Consider the following 17,650-nt stretch of genomic DNA (forward strand, 5'->3'; position numbering starts at 1 on the left):
TATTGCAAGGGTATTCACAAGGAGAAAAAAAACCAAACCAAACAAACTAAAACCATTCGTAGCTTTGATGAAGATCTCTTCCTTTTAATGTACAAATGTAGCATCTTATCTCTGTGAGGGTACAAAGCTTGGAAACGCTGAGCTGTAACAAAAGCATGAACGAGCACTTTCTCTGTTACAGGGAAAATGTAAGAGAGGCTCAGCAGGATAAGCGTCTCCTGCAGAAACTAGCCTGTTACATACACGAAATGCGGGTTTTTTTTTTTTTTTTCGGGAAATAATCCCGTTTTTTTCTAGAAAGTAGAGCTTAGCAGCCAGCAGGGTGTTTCAGCAAGTATATCTTAAAAAATACCAGAGCTCACAGAGAATGCGCTTGGTTGCTTCTCACGTGCTGATCGGTCCAGGAAATCAGTCCTAGAAGGAGAGGAAATGGAGAAGTTAGTGCCTGTAAAATCAAAAGGGTGGCACAAACACGGGGGGTGGGGGATGGGGGGGGTGAGAAGCATTTAGGGAGGAATCGGCCCCTTCACTCGTTCCTTTTGAGGGGTGGTGCAAGGACACAGCCGAAGATATTTTTCTGCTTAAACCTTCTTGCGGACGAAGGACTGATAACAAAAAGGGGAAACTCTGACTTTAAAGTTACAGTTTCCTCCGGTCTCCCCACTTTCTGCTGAAGACGGCAAATATGGGCCTTCAGAAATCTCCACCAAATTGCCTGCCATAGGGCTAGCGGGCGTTGCCGGATCCCAAAGCGTAGAGTGAGCTAAAACCGAGCAACAGATGCCAGCGAGGCTCTGCCGCTCCGGGGCCAGGGGATCCCGGGGGAGTGCGATCGCGGCTGCCTGTGTGCGTGTGAGTGTGTGAGCGTGTGGTTTCACCGCACAGGCGAGTGGGGCTGGAGTGGGGATCTGTGGCCGGCGTTCTGCTGCCCGGCCATGCGAGGGGTGTTGTCTCCCAGCCCTGCAACACGTTGTGGAGCTGGGATGCGTGGGTTATAGCTGGAAGGGCTGAACGCAATTCTTCCGAAAGTCATAAATCAAACTCTTTCTATGAATGAGAATGTCATCAAAGAGATCAATTGCAGGAACACATGCACAAATAAAAATCCTCTTACGTATTTGCCGGGGCTGGGGATCCCCGTCTAAAACTATTAAGTGAGAAGGCGTTTAGTCATAATTCATTTTTATTGCTCTCTTAAAACAACAGCTTGGCTGAGCTGCGGATGCGGCGAAACCTCGGCCCTGCCTCGTCTCCTTCTCTCCAGCCCTGTCCCTGCGGAAAGCGAGCAGCCTCACCGGCATTTTAACTCCTCTGCCACTGCGTTAAATTGGACTGCAACGTGCACATACGGGTTGGGGTTTCTTTTGTGCCCGGATTTCTGGATGCTGGCAGCGCTTAAAAAACAAAACAAAACAAACACTACAAGATGTAAACTTATCGAAAAATCCTTTTCAACAAATGGGGGGACTCAGAGAGTAAGAGTCGCCTTCGAGTCTCTCGGTGAGCCCTGGGGCCACAGCAGGGGCACACTCCCATGGAAAAGCCTAAAGCGCCGGGATCGGCCCCTCGGCCCCTGTCCCAGGGCAGGAAACGGGGAGCGGAGCCGCAGAGGGGCCGGGCCGGCCTGAGAGCAGAAGGAAGGGGCGGCAGCTCCCCATCTCCAGGCCGCGGAGCGGGGGGCTCCCCACTGCTCCGGACCTTCTCGTGTTGTTACCCCCACACACAGCACAGGCAGCAAGCCCCCAAAGCCCCGCCAGAGAGACAATGCAACAAAAGAGACAATGGGCACGAAAGGAGAGAAGAAAAGATTTCAGGATGCTGGAGACTGTAAGAGAGGTGCTGTGATTCGGCGGAATTTAAGGGTAAACCGGATCTATTTATAGTAAAATATACATTTTTCTTAGCTGCCTGAAAAACCACTGAAAAGATGCCAGCCCTTTTATTAGTAAACAGTCCCAGCAATCTGCCTTTTTCCTCTGCCTTATGCAGTATTTATGACAACTGGTTTACAAGAATGAAATGAATGTGTTTATAGCTTTAACCCTAGCTAAAATTGATGCAGTATAATGCCATAAATGCCTCTGGAGTGTTGTTGCTCGTGTCCTCCACGCCGCCCCTCCCCTCTCCCGGAGTTTAAGAAACAGAACCTTTCCTGAGGGCCCTTAGCCATCCGTGCCTGCGTAGTAAATCAGAACAAATATATATATATATATATATATATATGTATATATATATGTATACTCAGGGCATACAGAGAGAGTCGTCGTGGAGAGAACAGTCCTTTGGTTTTGCCTGGCCGTAGAAAGACCAGGGAGGTGGCATGGGAAAAGGGTTGACCTAATAGCAGTAGCAGAGATTTGCACCTAGGAGAGGATGTTGTAGTTCATATGGGAGGGAGGAGCTTGAGGGTGTGTGTGCTCGTGAGCAGGGAGAGGTGAGGGGTTGAAGAGCCTTTTGGATTTCAAAACAAGCAATAACCGAGTGTGGTGGACCTAGGAGCCGGCTGGAAACGCACCTGCAGAAACTGAGGGGCAGCCCCTCCTAGGGCAGATGGCAAGAGGCTGGACTTTCCATGCGTCTGTCTGTCTGTCTGTCTATCTATCTATCTATCTATCTATCTATCTATCTATCTATCTATCCCTGAGATTAACGTTTTGCGGGATGTCTCTTTGAAGTGTGTGGGTGCCACTCTCTCTCCCTACAGATGGCTGGGTGCCCTGGGATGGACGGATTCACGACCTTTACCTCCCCTTTCCTTTTCCGCATACGTAAACCGAATATGAGGTTGCAATCATATTCCACTGTCCTCCCTCATTCTCTGTTCACGGTCCCTTTTTTTTTTCCGGTGGGGTTGGGGAGGGGTAGGTCTGAGCCCATGCTCAGCGCGGTTCCCAAGGGTCCTGAGGCCGCCTCTGCCACTGGCCATCTGCCACCTCCCGCCACTGCTGGCCCGGGTGGAGGAGCGCAGGGACAAAGGGGCTGGGGCGTAGGGCCTACGCCTCCCGCCGCTCCTCTGCCCGTGCCCCGGGCCGCCTCCACGCGCATCAGCGCTGCGACCCGCGGCATCCCGGGCAGCCTTCCCCCTGCCCGATCCCAGGGCGGGCGGCAGCGGCGCCGCGGGAACCCAGCAGATGGGCTGCGGAGCCCGCGGGCCCCCGCCCCATCATCCATCCCCCCTGTCCCCGGCTCCTCCTCCTCTATCGCAGTCCCGGGCTGGCGAGGGTGAGCCCGGTTGAGGTGCGGGGGGAGCAGGGATGCGGGCCTGGGAGAACACAATGGCCGTCAGTCCCAAAAGCGGCTCATTTCCATGCTAATGTCCGCGGCCGCCTGGTGATGTGGCTGGACAAGCCCCTTTAACTCTTGGCGTCGCGTCGCGCTAGGACTGCGACGGGGCAGGAGCAGTGAGATCCCTCGGTCCCATCCCCATCACCGTCTCTGTCCCATCTCCGTCCCCACCCACATCCATATCCTCGTTCCCAGTCCCAACCATCCGCCTTATCTTCATCCCCGTCCCTATCATCCACTGTATCCTCATCCCCGTCCCTATGTCCATCTTCGTTCCCATAGCAGTCCCCGACCGCATCCAGGGTCTCATCCTCATCTACATTCCCAGGGCTGATGCTCTCAGCGCTGCCCCCTCTGCCCTGCCCCCAACTCCCGCCCCATGCCGCGAATCCAGCCGCCCTCCCGCGGCCACAGCCAAGGGATGGTGGGCGGCGGAGGTGCCCAGAGCCGGCCTGACAGCGCCGACAGCAGGAGAAGCGCCGGTGCACCTCATTGCAGCAGCACTCACCCTGGAGGGGACGGCCGGTTTGTTCCGCGGGCCGGGTGCAGCCGCCGGGTCTCTCCTGCCTTCCCCTCTCAGCCGGCGGGCGGGACCTCGGCGGCAGTGGCGGCGGGGCGACAGCCCGGCCCGACCCCCCCAGCCCCCCCGGGGCGCCGCAGCCGCCCTGCCCAGCGGTGCCGCGCCGTGCCGCGCCGTCGGAGCGCTCGGCGTTTAAATGCCCCTGGCGCGGCGATCTATCAGCGGCAGGAGCCGGGAAAGTCCCGCAGGCGCCGCAGCCATTGGCTGCCGCCCCCCACGTGCCTGCCCGCTGTCTGTACCTTCGTGTCATTTTCCTGCCGGCCCCATGGAGGAAGTGGGAAAGTTGCCGCGGCCCCGCCGGACGCTGAAGACCCGGTGGCGGCGTGACAGAGGGACGCGGCGAGGATGAGCTCCTTCCTCGAGTACCCCGTCCTCAGCGGCGAGGCGGGGGGCTGCGCCGCCCGCGCCTACCACCCTGACCACGGGATTACAACTTTCCAGCCCTGCGCCGTCAGCGCCGGCAGCTGCAGCGGGGAGGACCGCTTCCTCGCGGGCCGCGGGGTGCCCATCAGCCCCCACAGCCACCACCACCACCCCCCGGCCCAGGCCGCCGCCTACCAGCACCACGGCGGCCTGGGGGTTTCCTACGCGCACCCGGGCTGTGGCCCGACCTACGGCGCCCAGGGCTTCGGACCGGCGTACGGCCCCTACCCCCTCGGGCAGGACGCGGAGCTGGGGGGTGGCTTCCCCCCCTGCACCCCCGCCGTGTACTCCGGGAGCATCTCCTCCTCCGTCGCTGCGCAGCACCCTCACCCGCACCAGGGCTACACGGGAGGTCCCGCTCAGTACGTGCCTCCCCCCTACGGGCAGGAGCAGCAGAGTCTGCCCCTGGGCACCTACAACCATGCCCTGTCTCCCCTCCACTCCGGCCACCGGGAAAACGTCCGCTCTCCCTCCACCGAGACCTCGCCGCCGGCGCAAACCTTCGACTGGATGAAAGTGAAAAGAAACCCACCCAAAACAGGTCAGTGGCCGACGGGAGGGCCGGGCAGGGGTCTGCTCCTCTCTCTCTCTCTGCCGTGGGTGCAGGAAAGCGGCGCGGTGCCCCGCGGGGCGCTGGGCAGGTAGGGGGGCCCGCACTTCTGACAGCAGCCGCAGCCGTCTGCCCGTGGAGCTGGAAGCCAGGACCGCTTATTTCTGACTCCCCCTCTCCGCCTCTCCAGCGGTCATATTTCTTGTAATTCATAAACCACTTATCAAGTTTCCTGTGACACTAGAGGCTGACTCCAGTTTAGCACCTCACACTCCATCACTCACCCTGCCGGGGCTTCCCTCTTATCCTAAGAAGTTCTTGCTCCCTATCGCTTAGCCGGTGTGGACATATTGATTACGTCTCCTATAAATCATTTGCGCTTACTTACTGTTGCATGTCCCCTCGCAGGCAAGGCTGGCGAGTACGGCTTCGTGGGGCAGCCCAACACCGTCAGAACTAACTTCACCACCAAGCAGCTCACTGAGCTGGAGAAGGAGTTTCATTTCAACAAATACCTGACCAGGGCCAGGCGGGTGGAAATCGCGGCCTCCCTCCAGCTCAACGAGACGCAGGTAAAGATCTGGTTCCAGAACCGGCGGATGAAGCAAAAGAAACGGGAGAAAGAGGGGCTGCTGCCCATCTCCCCCGCCACCCCCACGGGCTGTGAGGAGAAGGCGGAGGACTCCTCGGAGAAGTCCTGCTCGTCGCCCTGCAGCGCCTCGCCCGCCTCCTCCGCCTCGGACACGCTCGCTGCCTCCAACTGAGCCCCGGTGGCCCCGACGGCCGGCCTAATCGCCACAGCGCGGCTCGCGTTCGTTCACCGTGGTTATGTCGGTCCCTTGGTCGGCCGGTCGGTCTCCCCGAGAGGCGCCGGCGCGCCGCCCCTCCCCCCCACCCCGCCGTCGCCCTGTCCCGGGGTGCCAGCTCTGCCACCCGTTCGCCTCCCAACCGCCGGGGCCCGGCGCTTCGGAAACAAGAGATTTTCTTTGGCCTCCCCAGCCCTTTCTGCTGGAGAAGCTGTGTTGGCAAACACCTAAGGGTCTCCTTCCTCCTCTGTAATGACGCTCCTCCGAATTGCCCTGAGCAAAAGACAGGTTATCTAGGGTACATAACCTCACGAAGAAATGCACTATTGCAAGTGTTTACACGACTTCTAGGACTTTCATCCCCTTAATTTAATGTGTTCTTTGTTCGTGTCTATGAGTGTGATGCTTGTAAATACTTTGTCTGAGAGATTTATCTTTTTACAGATTTTTCTAGAAATGACGTTTCGATTATCAGGTTAAGCAGGGTGAGTGCATTCGCCAAACTGGATCCACTTTTATATTGGTAAAGCCGACGACCGTATCAAGTAAATGTCTTAAGGTCAAGCAGATACCTCAAAAAGTAACATTATTCTTTAAGTGTGACAAACAAGGCTTCAATTGCACTAGGTTTTGTAAACCTTACCCGGTGTGCTTGCCCCCCTCCCTTCCTTATCTACCTTCCCCCCTTCTCCGAAGACTGTGCTGGATTATATTCCACTGAAGGTTATAACAGTCCAAAAGACCTCACGTCTTCTTATTTTCATATTAACCTTCCTTTATGCTCGATGTCTTTTCAACCTACTCGTGAATGTGATGAATGGCCAAATGAATGTATAATTTCTGTGGTTGGTGTCTGGACCATTGCATGACGCACCGTGCTTTGCTGTACTGCAGGTACACTGAGTTCTATCAGCTGTTGTGTGTGAGCGAAATGTCCTCCTGATTTTCTGTACAATCATGAAAGGCTCTGGGATTCCGCTGGTGATGGGAGCCAGGGCAGGATTTACGGGTCCTTATAATGTCTATAATAAACATATTCCACTTTCAGGTAGCCCTCGTCTGCCTACCTCTGCGTGACGTCAGCGCTGAGTCACAAGCTGGGCTCGGCAGTTTGGTTTCTCTTATTTTCTACTGCTTTCCAAGGGGAAAAGGGAGGAAGAGTCGCCCAATGTTACTCCTCATGCGTTTTATTTTTTTTTTTTTCCCCTAGGGTCAGAGCTCTGTCTGTCCAGCTTTGATTCATAAAACTTCTTCCTTTCCTATGGTCAAGTAATAATATTTTTAGAAAATATAAGGCCCTCCTATCTCTCCTCCGTAACTGGAAGGAATTTATGATCCTGATCTATTTCTGAAGCACAAACACGAGAACTTCCTGGGTCAAGTGCTAACCTTTTCACCTCGGGATGGATGCTGACACTTACATAAACAGAGCACGCTTCAAAAGCAGAAACTGTCTTCAGCCAGTCTTTCCTCACATCACAGGCTCCTCGCCAAGGGCTGCACATTTAATTAGCCCGAGCACTAAGCTGGTCCGGGTTATTCTTCCGTCCTCCCTTCCCCCCTAGGCTGCCACCCTCGGCGGCTGATGGGTGCCAAGGTGGGAGATGGCTCCAGGTGGTTGGCAGCGTGCTCCCCTGGGGAAAAAAAAAAAAAAGGCAAATTATCGCAGATAAATATAATATAATCTGCAAAAGGTGTCAAATGAACAGGGAGTCGGGGTGGGGGGAACGTGTGTGGAAAGAAACCGGGTGGCAGGACGAAGCAGAGACATGCTCAGCTGGACGCAGGGTATCTCAAGCCACTGATGCCTCTTGAATTTCAGCGCAAACATTCGTAACAGTTCGTTCACCCAGGCCAGCTGGGCGGGAGCGCTCCTGGGCTTCTCCCGGGGCCGGACTGCCCACGCAGGCTCGGCTTTGGCGGACCCGCAGAGAGTCAACGATTTTTTCTTCACTTGTGTGTCAAAAGAGACAAGCCTTGATTTGCAAGGCGCGGCGGCCATATCAAGAGCCGAGCTATCTGCAAGGGAGCAGAGCTGTCTCCAAAGGCTCCCGCCGATGCCTCTATTTCTTTCATTTCCCCGCCTGCATATAGCTTACCTTTTGTTTATTAGTGTAAAACCACAAAGTAAAACAGATGGCTTTCTTCCAGAGGCTTGGATGTGTTAAGGTGGCATTTGCATGCCAATGAGGGCATTTCAATATCGAAATCTGGATCTAAACATTGCTGGAATCCGGATCTGCAACCCGGCTCCCCCGGTGTTGACTTAATGCGTTATAAAGAGAGGCCATAAACTATAGCCTAAATGTGAGAGACAAGACACTTGTCAGTGCGTCAATCTGCGGTGAGTAATTCATCGGCAAAGAATCCCGTCCCCTTCGAAGACCAGACCCCGAGTTATTATTATTTTTTTTTTAGCAGTCCTGATCGATTTCAAGCAAAGACACCCCAAACCTCTCGATTCTGGCTCGTTTTGTTAGTGTTAGTAGTATTTCGATACGATCAGCCTTTCGGGTCAAGGGGTGTGGGGAAGAGGGACGAAAATCTCTACCATAGAGTTTCTACCACAACAATATCGCTAAAAAATATCACAGCGTGTTTTGGTCTGATGGAGACACTTATTTGCCTTTCAGGTCGTAGGAATCATTTTGTTTTTACACTTGAAAAAAAAAATTTGATTTTCCCCTCTAGAGTCTCCAAGGGAAAAAAATGAAGAAAAAACTCCCTGCCAAAAAAACCCAACCAAAACGATGTTCAAATGTCAAACGGAGTTTAGCATCTTCCTATCATACTTAATGCCATTTCTGCTGTTCACCTTTAAAGTTTACTTTCGGAGGCTATTGAGATGCTTTGGTGTTTTCCTCTGGGGCAAGCAGATTGAAACCGATCAATATTTACTCAGTCTGAAAGGGCTGTTGAAAAGGCAGCTAACAACAAACTGCTTAGCTGCTGTCCCCTCTTTAATCTCAGGTTCACCGAAAGTTCAAGCAGAAATGAATTCGGTGATGGGTCACTTTAGAATAAGTCCCAGTGGTTAATCTCACAGCCTTAGTAAAGGCAACAATTACTCTCCCTCTCGCTGTCTCCTCGCCAACGGCAACTTTTCCTCTCATTTTTGCCCAGCAGTTTTTACTAAATCTTAACCGCTTTCCACTGTTTTGCGGTGACAGCAAAACCCCAGCACCTCCCCCGCCCCCTCTCTGCAGCCGACGCCGGCGTAAAGGCGGGTACCCCCGGCGAGAGGCACTGGGGGTGCGGGAAACAAACCCTCCCGCAAAGAGATCCTGTGTTTTCAAGGGGGAAAATCAGGGGGAAAGGGAGGGATGCTTGGGGCTTGCTTTCTCCCTGGCGGTGATGGAGGCTGGCGGGAGGCTGTTGGAAACGCGCCAGGCATTTGGAAGCGCTGGAGGAGCCGCGGGGCTGTAGTCTCCATCCACTGTGGGAGAAGAGTGGAGAGAAATCAGGCAAAACGCGGCGGACGTCGTTGCTAATCACAGGGACTCTTCAAAGGCCAAAGTTCACGTAATCACTGCATAAATGCATGCTTAGTAGGGATTTATTAGCACCTCTCTAATGGCAGCTCACGTTTGGGCTATAGACTCGAGCGAGTTTTCACCGGCAAATTGCTTCTCAGGAGCTACCCCCTCCCACCCAGACATTGGTGGGGACCCTGGGCACGGAAGGTGATGAGCTCCCGGCCGGGCCCCGGGGATGCTCCAACCCAGGCCTGGCCTTGGGTCCGCCCGCGGGAGAGCCTGGACGGCAGCACCGTGCCGGCAAGGACGCCCGGGGGAGGCCGCTCCCCGCCTGGACACGGTGGGGCACTCCACGCGGGAACAAGGGGGTCTTTAATTTTTGGGGGGAGAGAAGAATAGTTTTAGAATATTTTCTGCCTAAGCTTAGGAGATAGATTTCCACCATCCCTCACCCCCCTTTCCTTAGCAATTAGCTCTGTGCGATCACAGTAAATTGGTAACGACAGAGGGAATACAGTAATAATAAAATAAATACTATCTGAATAAATAGCAATCTAATACATATATATTTTAAAATACTTTATTTTTTTCTTTCCTTCTTTCTGTCTTTTTCTCATTTTTCTCTCTTTCTCTCTCCTTCTTCCCTTTCTCCCTTTCCAAGGCAAACATTCCTCTTCTCCCCCAGGCACCCTACTTGGCCGACATTAGCTGTTAACATTATTCTTTTATGGTTTATGTGTCATAAAATATTACAGGTCACAGTTACTCCTATTTCAGGCTCAGAAAGACTATTGAAATCAATGGGAGCTCTAGGGAAAATAAGTCTTTTCTTGTGCTTAAGAACTTGGGGGCAAACTTTGTTGATTTTGATCATACGAAGAGTCCTCTTTGCCACACAACTTCAAAGGGATTACACATTTCAGTAATATGAGCAGAAATTGGCGTGGAAAAAAGCTTATGCGTTATTTTTTATAGGGTAGTGACATATTTTAAGCATTTGTTCCACACGGAGAATGTTTCAGCCATGACTTTTACAACTTTTTTGGCTTTCCGATTTACTTTCCTTTAAAATGTATATCTCGTAAAGTCAAAACTGGACTACTGATTCTTACAAAAATGTGGCCGAATAATGATCAACTTCCATTACTAGGAAACCAATGGACAGTTCGCTACTTTTTCGGATGCTCAGTTTATAAATAAAAACCTCAAGGTGCTGCAAAATTATATCCGTTCAGGAAAGTAAAACTAACAAAAAAAAAAAAAAAAACAAACAAACCAACCCCAAAAACCCCAACCTAAATACAAGCCCAAATGGGGGACAGCGAGATGACGCGAAGCCAATCTCAGCCACAAACTCTTGCCTACGTTCACATCGCTCTAAAATGTGGTGTAGCCAGCGGTAAGCGAAGGGATTAGGAAAATGCAGGGGCTCAGGGAGCAGCACGTGTAGGAAATGTCCGAGCGGTCGGGAGCCGGGGGAGCCGCTCGCCCTGTCCCAGTGCCTGCCTGTCTCCCCTGCTCTGCGCAGCTCTTGCTCTTTGCATCCGAGACGCTTGGCTTTGCGCATAAGTATTTATACATTTTCTAATTCTAACGCACGCAGGGCTGTAACTCAGCGGGCCACTCGCCGCCTGAAAAAAAAAAAAAAGAGCGCGAAATATGCTATCGATTATTAAAAAATAAAAAAGAAATAAATCCAAGGAAATATCTACTTTGATTGAACACTTCGCTAACGCATTTTGTAGGGATCGATTGCATTCGCAGCTGTCTTCGGGTTTGATTTTCGGGAAATGACTAATACGAGGAAAATTCGTTGTGTGCATTGCAATAACGACGACGCGAGGCTGCGGCCGCCGGGCCGCTCCGTGCCTCTCCGCGCCTCGCCCGGTGGGGCGGCGGGGTCGCCGTGCCCCGCGGCCTCGTTCCTCCGCACCCAGTCCAGTGCGTCCCTCCTTAGGGCCCCCGGCTGCAGTGAGGGCAAACACCGAGCTCACACCGAGCTCAGGTGGGGGGTGCCCCGGCGGCCCCCCTGCCCTGCGGGCTGGCTGGCCGCGCCTGAGGTGGCATCGCAGCGCCGAGCCAGGGGTATCGCTTCGGATCTCCTTTGTCAATTAATACAGCCATCACCGAATCCTGGATAACCTCCCTTTCCCTCTGTCAACACCCCTCTGCTCCAGTTCGTGCTGGGGGAAGAGGGATAGGAGCTGCCATCGGCGTCCTGTAGCAAGGGGGTGCCCCTTTTAGGGGTAACTTGGTGACAGATGTTGACGTTTCTAGGGAGCTCGGTAAACAGAAGGTTGGACTGGACTTTTTCATAGCCCATGTGGTTTTCATCATTCCCCGTCAGGCTCAGACCAAAGGCAGAAGCTTCCCTCTTCACACTCCTCATCCCCTCTCATCTTCAGCAGTCACTCAGCCCCGGTGACATGAAATAAAGAGCAGAGAAAACACAGGAGACCAAGTTCGTTAAGTATCGAAAAGAGATGGGGGTGAGGATGAGGCTGACGGTCGAAACGGGGGCCGGGGGGAAGTGAGAATCTCTCCTCCAGTGCACACCAGTGAGCATTCAGGTGCAAAGCTCATCTGTGTAAATCACAGACTCCATCCGGGGACAAATCAGGGAGAGCACATCAGAGGAGTCTCTGAGAATAACCACTTGTCCAGGCTTCTCGCTGCCTTCATAAGAAGGTGCAAGTTATGGAAGGGTCACGGGTGAGGATTTCTACACAGTTTTGATTGAAACTCTTCTGTACCAGCAAAACAGAGCTTTTTTTTTTTTTTTTTACTTTTGCCACAGCTCAACTAGCTCAACTAATTTCTGTGCAAACCGACAGTTGCAGCAGAGATGTCATCCAAAACTCCGTTTAGCACAGTTGTAAAATATTCCTGCTAGCACCCAGTAAAGGTGGAGACTTCAACCATACCAGCCTGTTTTACAAGAAATAAAATCTCTGCAGCACTTCTCTGTAGAGTCAGTGGATTTAATATCCATGCATAGTTTTGGGGACAGATGGATCATAAAACGAAATGCATTGGTTGGGGTAGTGTTGTGCTCCTTGTGCTGTGCTGGGAAAAAAAAAGTGAAAAAAAATAACACTGTCTAGAAACTGAAAGGTGATCCCACTCAAGCTGAGCCATCGAAGAGCCACGCATATTTCACTGTGCAAAAATGTTATCTTGGAGAAACAGTCCTTCCAGCAAACAGTATTAGCATGAATGATATCTTTAGACATGGAAGTAGGGATTACAGACAGGCAGGACCCAGTGCAGCTTTGCAGTTTATTCTATCCCCCCTTGTATATTTTATTGTTTGTATTTTTGGCAGTGCTAGGAGGCAAGATAACGAAAATAGAGTGAGAGGCAAAGGCAGTTTTGCAATAGGGTCTGAGAGGGTCTGTGTTTTGCAATAGGGTCTGAGAAGACCTATCAGTGACACACCTCAACTCACACTGCACAGGAAGCATGTACTGCCTTTATGCATAAGAACATGTGTGTTCCCCCAGAACTTAGATTAATTTAAAGAGACATTACCTGAGCTTTTTTTCAAGTCAGGTCACAAATGGAAAGATTTGAATGTTAGCAGAGGCTTGTACCTGACCCCACACTTATGTCTGCTTTGAGAGGGACGTACTGTGGCTCATTTCCCAGGGAGATTCAGCTCACCTGAGACCCACAGGTCTGCAAATGAGACGATTAGGCTCATTGAACGCTGTAATCCACCAGTAAAGATAACTTATCTCTTCAGATCACACCTTTCCCACCCTAGAGTTTGAGTGGTACAGTAAAACACATAAGGAACATAGATAAAAAACACTGAAAATTCTCCTGAGGCTCCTCTAACAAAATGGTTTGACTGCAAATCAGGCGAGAGAGTCTAGAAATCCAGATAATCTCCATGTAATCCCCTTTTTGAACATGGTGATGTGTTTTGAGACCAGTCAACCATACAGGTTGACTCCCACTGTCACTGGAGCTGAAACAGAAGATGACACACCCATTAACCTGGGCTTTGGATCAGGTCCCAGCTGCAAACTCCATGTTCATCAATGTGCAAAAATATCCCCTCTGCTTTCCACTGAGAAAACAGCAGATCAGGCTGTGCACTGCAAACAGAGGAAACCTAACAAGAAATCTTCTGGTCAGACATTCAAGGGTTTTTCGTATTTTACGTGTGGGCTACCACACGGGAATCCTGCTTGTGGAAAAGGGAAGATGATACATGTAAAATATTTGCTGCTGTCAAAAAGAACAATTTGGCTCACCCTATCTAGTAGGTGTGAATCAAAACAAAGGCAAATCATTGAGGTTTAAATACAAATCTTAGCTGCAAACTTAACTATGATCCTGTTCAAATTACAGGAATGGAGGATGCCCTTTAGTAACCTGCCTCAACCAGGATTAAATACAGGACACATAATGGGACCCTCTTCTGCAGACCTTTTTCATTAGAATCAGTGGTATTTTGCCTTAGAAAATACTGCAGACAGGATTTTTTTAACCACTAACCATTTTTCAATGTGACATTTTACAATTTAAAATAATAAGTGAAAATTAGTTACCACAAATGCAGCATTTAAAGCAACAGTGAGCCCATGTTAACATTGATTTCTCTCTGTGAGTCTCCTTCTCTCTTTCTTTGTAAAACTTATGTAGTCTGTCGATACAATACTGCCCACTTTGATAATAAATCTGTTGTTTCAAGCTAGGATGCTACCGTTTCCTTTTCCATGTAATTTATAGTTATATTGATTTTAAAGCTGTGGTTCTCTATTTCCCCCCTGTTGTATTAAAAATGAGTTCTAATTACAAGGCAAATGATCTTTGGTCGAAGCACCTCGCAGAGTATTTTAACTGTGGCTAAGGAGATTTAATTTGATTAATAGAGAAAAGAAGGCCTTGAACATTTAAAATGGTAATTTTCAGTTTAGGAAAAATAGAGAGAGAGAAGGGAGGTTAATGGAGCTAGGGAAAACGTTCATAGATCAGCAAGAGCAGATGTTCTTTTGCTTTTCTGTCAACATTTCTGGTTTGTTGTGCATACAGAAAAACAAGCTTTTCAACTCTCACCGTGATTTCAGCCTGTTGCCAGCCCTGCTTGCCTGCAGGATATCTGCTTATCTAGCACGGGAGCAGGATCAGGCCTCCTCCCCTTTGGTCTAGAAGCAAAACAACCTTTCACATGGGCTGCCAGGTTTGTCACATTCTCCCCTCCTTTGCACTCACGTTTTCAATCCTTAGATCTTTATTTCATAAAATTCCTTTCCTTTAGAGACTGAAAAAAACCCAGACAAGAGATGAATGCAAGAGCTGAGCAATATTAACTGCATTCAGGTGTGTGTTGGCCTAGAGGAGACGAAAGGAACCCGGCCCCTTCCTCGAGGGCAGCGTGTGTGTTCAGCCACGTGGGACGGCAGTTGCTGCACAGCTGCACAGTGTCCCCTGTACCCTGGTGCCTGCACTCAGAGGGAGAAAGACACTGTCACTTCATACAGGAAATTCAAATAGCCATTCTCCTCGGTGAAGCATCTTTGAGAGCTGCCTTGCATGCTAAAATGTCCAAAGTGTCCATGCTGAATGAACAGAGTGATCATGGGTGTGTCCTTTAGGATTTATGACTATGAAGCACCTTTTTTTCCATGTTTTTAACCCTTAAAGCTGGCCTTTTGTTTAGTGCAATTCCATATCAGTTCGGAGCAGCACCACCAAAGGTGATGGAGTCCAGCCTAAGCCTTGAAATCAGGTTTGTCTCTAAATGATCTCCAGGGCAAGGGATACATATCAGCATTTTAAAAAAAAGCAATCTCAATTTCAGTAGACATTAAATAATCTAATATTTTTCATTCACATCTCAGAGGGTAGGACTTTTTTTTTTTTTTTTTAAGTTGTAGTAAAACATTTAAAGTGAAAAAAGGCCAGCAGGCATCAAATAGAAAATTCTCTTTCATCACAGAAGGTTAACTCCTGCTATATTTGTGCTATGTAAAACACCCTAGCAGTTTCAATGGGGAGTTCCTTAGAAAAAGAACTGTAGTCTCAAAAGTCACTAACTGTGGGGTAAACATTATCTGAACTCAAATAAGGAGAAAGGAATTAAGTCTGTCAGCAGCCTTGTCTTGGGACATATCTGCTTGATGAGAGTTTGTCCAAAGGCAGGCACCACACTTTGGTCCAGAGATCCTGTCAGCTAGATCTGAAGGACATTCCTTGAGCTGTCACGTGTGAATATCCCTTTAATTGTGAATAGGAGTATGTGTGCTTAGCCAGAACACCACTACAGAAAATATTGCTTTTCCTTGATCAGCAAAATGGTCACTCTTCACTGAAAGGTGAAGAGCTGGAAAAGTTATTATTATGAGAATGAGGGAATTCCTCCTTGCATACAGCTTTCTCTCCTATTTAAAATAATTAAAAAAATAAAGCTTAATCTAGATGTTTCCCAGATGCTTATCCACACCTCTGAGACAAGCTCTTCAGGATCTGTTCACTGGTGCTCCAAGCCTTTCCAATTTTGAAGATCTCATGAGTGTACATTCTCCAGCCCTTGGTGCAGCCCCTCTGTTACTTTTGATCCAGTTTAGGATGAGGATGTTCAAAAGGACAAGGCTGATGTGAGGAAAGAATAGGGACAACAGTGTAGGGGTTCTGTTGGCCGTTGTTGTCACTGCCCCCAAGGATATTTGCTATAGGACAGTGGGGCAGCTGCCCCACGCTGGGCAGGAGCAGGGGTAGAGCACAGAGAAAAGTCCAGGTGTCAGCATGTTTTTCTGTGCCTTTGGAGGTATCTTCTCCTTTCTCAGGCATAATGTGAAATTCCAGGCTTCTAGGTCTTCCAGGTTTCTGCACGGTTGACTCTAGCTTTGATCCCATCACTGACATTTTTTGTGCTTTTCGGTGTACCATAAAAGCTTACTTTTCTTTAAAAGAAAATGAGTGACTTGAAGAATTTTTATCCATTCTTTATAAAAGCAAATGTCTTCCTTCCTTCCTTCCTTCCTTCCTTCCTTCCTTCCTTCCTTCCTTCCTTCCTTCCTTCCTTCCTTCCTTCCTTCCTTCCTTCCTTCCTTCCTTCCTTCCTTCCTTCCTTCCTTCCTTCCTTCCTTCCTTCCTTCCTTCCTTCCTTCCTTCCTTCCTTCCTTCCTTCCTTCCTTCCTTCCTTCCTTCCTTCCTTCCTTCCTTCCTTCCTTCCTTCCTTCCTTCCTTCCTTCCTTCCTTCCTTCCTTCCTTCCTTCCTTCCTTCCTTCCCTCCTTCCCTCCTTCCCTCCTTCCCTCCTTCCCTCCTTCCTTCCCTCCTTCCCTCCTTCCTTCCCTCCTTCCTCTTTCCCTTCCCTTCCCTTCCCTTCCCTTCCCTTCCCTTCCCTTCCCTTCCCTTCCCTTCCCTTCCCTTCCCTTCCCTTCCCTTCCCTTCCCTTCCCTTCCCTTCCCTTCCCTTCCCTTCCCTTCCCTTCCCTTCCCTTCCTTCCTTCCTTCCTTCCCTCCTTCTTCCCTTCCCTCCTTCTTCACTCCGTGCCTTCCTGCCTGCCTTCCCTCCCTCCCTCTCTCCCTCCCTCCCTGCCTTCCTGCCTTCCCTCCCTCTAATTCAGGCGATCTGAAAATATTATCCTTGTCAGCCAGGTGTGACTGTAAGATATATGTACCCCCATTTCACTTATGGAATACCTGGAAGTCTTATACTGGAGTGTGTGGGAAGGAAAGGAGGATGTATGGTTTCCCCGGATTTCTACCTGCCTTTTCAGCGTGGAGTTTTAAATGGAGGCTTTGATCTGAGCAGCAATAACTCTTCTGTGGCTAAGGATGGTGTTTCACTCTCATTTGATATTAGTTTGTGGTTTGCTGTTGATTTCAAGTCTTCCACTGTTTTCTTCAGTCTGAAATTCACAGACTCAGACTCCTGCTGCAGGGAAAACATGGAAATTGTTTTTTTCCCTTGCCACAAAGTGTTTCCTAATAGTGGCCTTCTTTTCTGACATCTTTTCTTCTGCTTTAATATCTTAAATAAGTGTTACCATCTGCTTGGGTGCCTGGTATTACATGTCGTGAACAAGGCCAAGAGTTTCCAAGGGGCTGGGATGGTGTTGTTTACTATTAGGCATAATGAAGATTGTTGTCTTTGCCTGGGGCAGGTGGGCTGGAGCTGGAACACACATAGAAATGCAGAACATGTGCTGGGTTTGAGCTATCTCCAGTTCTCTTAAAAAGAGGTTTGGCTGCCAAGCTAGCGGTGCTTACTTAGTATGCAGGGACTCTTTTCTCCTGCCATTCTCTGGCCCCTAACATGCTTAACCTTAGAGAGAATGACACAACATATTGTGATGCTACTAACTAGTCGAAAGGCACTATCAATTTTAGACGTGATAGGTACATGTCAGAATCAGCATAATTAACTGGAATGACAATCCTGTTAAATGTGTTCATGCCATTGCACTGGCAATAAAGCATGTGTAAATTCACAATTAAGGCCTGTCTTTCTTCTATACCTTGGAGACTAGTGACAAACATTAAGAAGTTGTATAGCACCAGGAGCTGAAGGGAG

The 17,650-nt window shown here is 49.9% G+C and overlaps 1 protein-coding gene across 1 annotated transcript; it reads left to right on the forward strand.

The window, feature by feature from the left end:
• Nucleotides 1-4,135: 4,135 nt before the first annotated feature.
• HOXA1 (homeobox A1) lies at nucleotides 4,136-6,695 on the forward strand. The gene is made up of 2 exons (XM_082044338.1): nucleotides 4,136-4,829; nucleotides 5,247-6,695. The coding sequence occupies exons 1-2, from the start codon at nucleotides 4,211-4,213 to the stop codon at nucleotides 5,600-5,602; spliced, it is 975 nt and encodes a 324-aa protein (XP_081900464.1). The 5' UTR covers nucleotides 4,136-4,210; the 3' UTR covers nucleotides 5,603-6,695.
• The last annotated feature ends 10,955 nt before the right edge of the window (nucleotides 6,696-17,650 follow it).

Source organism: Streptopelia decaocto (assembly GCF_964273445.1).
Source record: "Streptopelia decaocto genome assembly, chromosome: 2".
In the NCBI taxonomy this organism is placed as follows: domain Eukaryota; kingdom Metazoa; phylum Chordata; class Aves; order Columbiformes; family Columbidae; genus Streptopelia; species Streptopelia decaocto.

Coding starts and splice junctions, on each gene's coding strand:
- HOXA1 (XM_082044338.1), top strand. CDS start 4,211: ATGAGCTCCTTCCTCGAGTACCCCGTCCTCAGCGGCGAGGCGGGGGGC. Junction 4,830..5,246: donor AAGAAACCCACCCAAAACAG/GTCAGTGGCCGA, acceptor GTCCCCTCGCAG/GCAAGGCTGGCGAGTACGGC.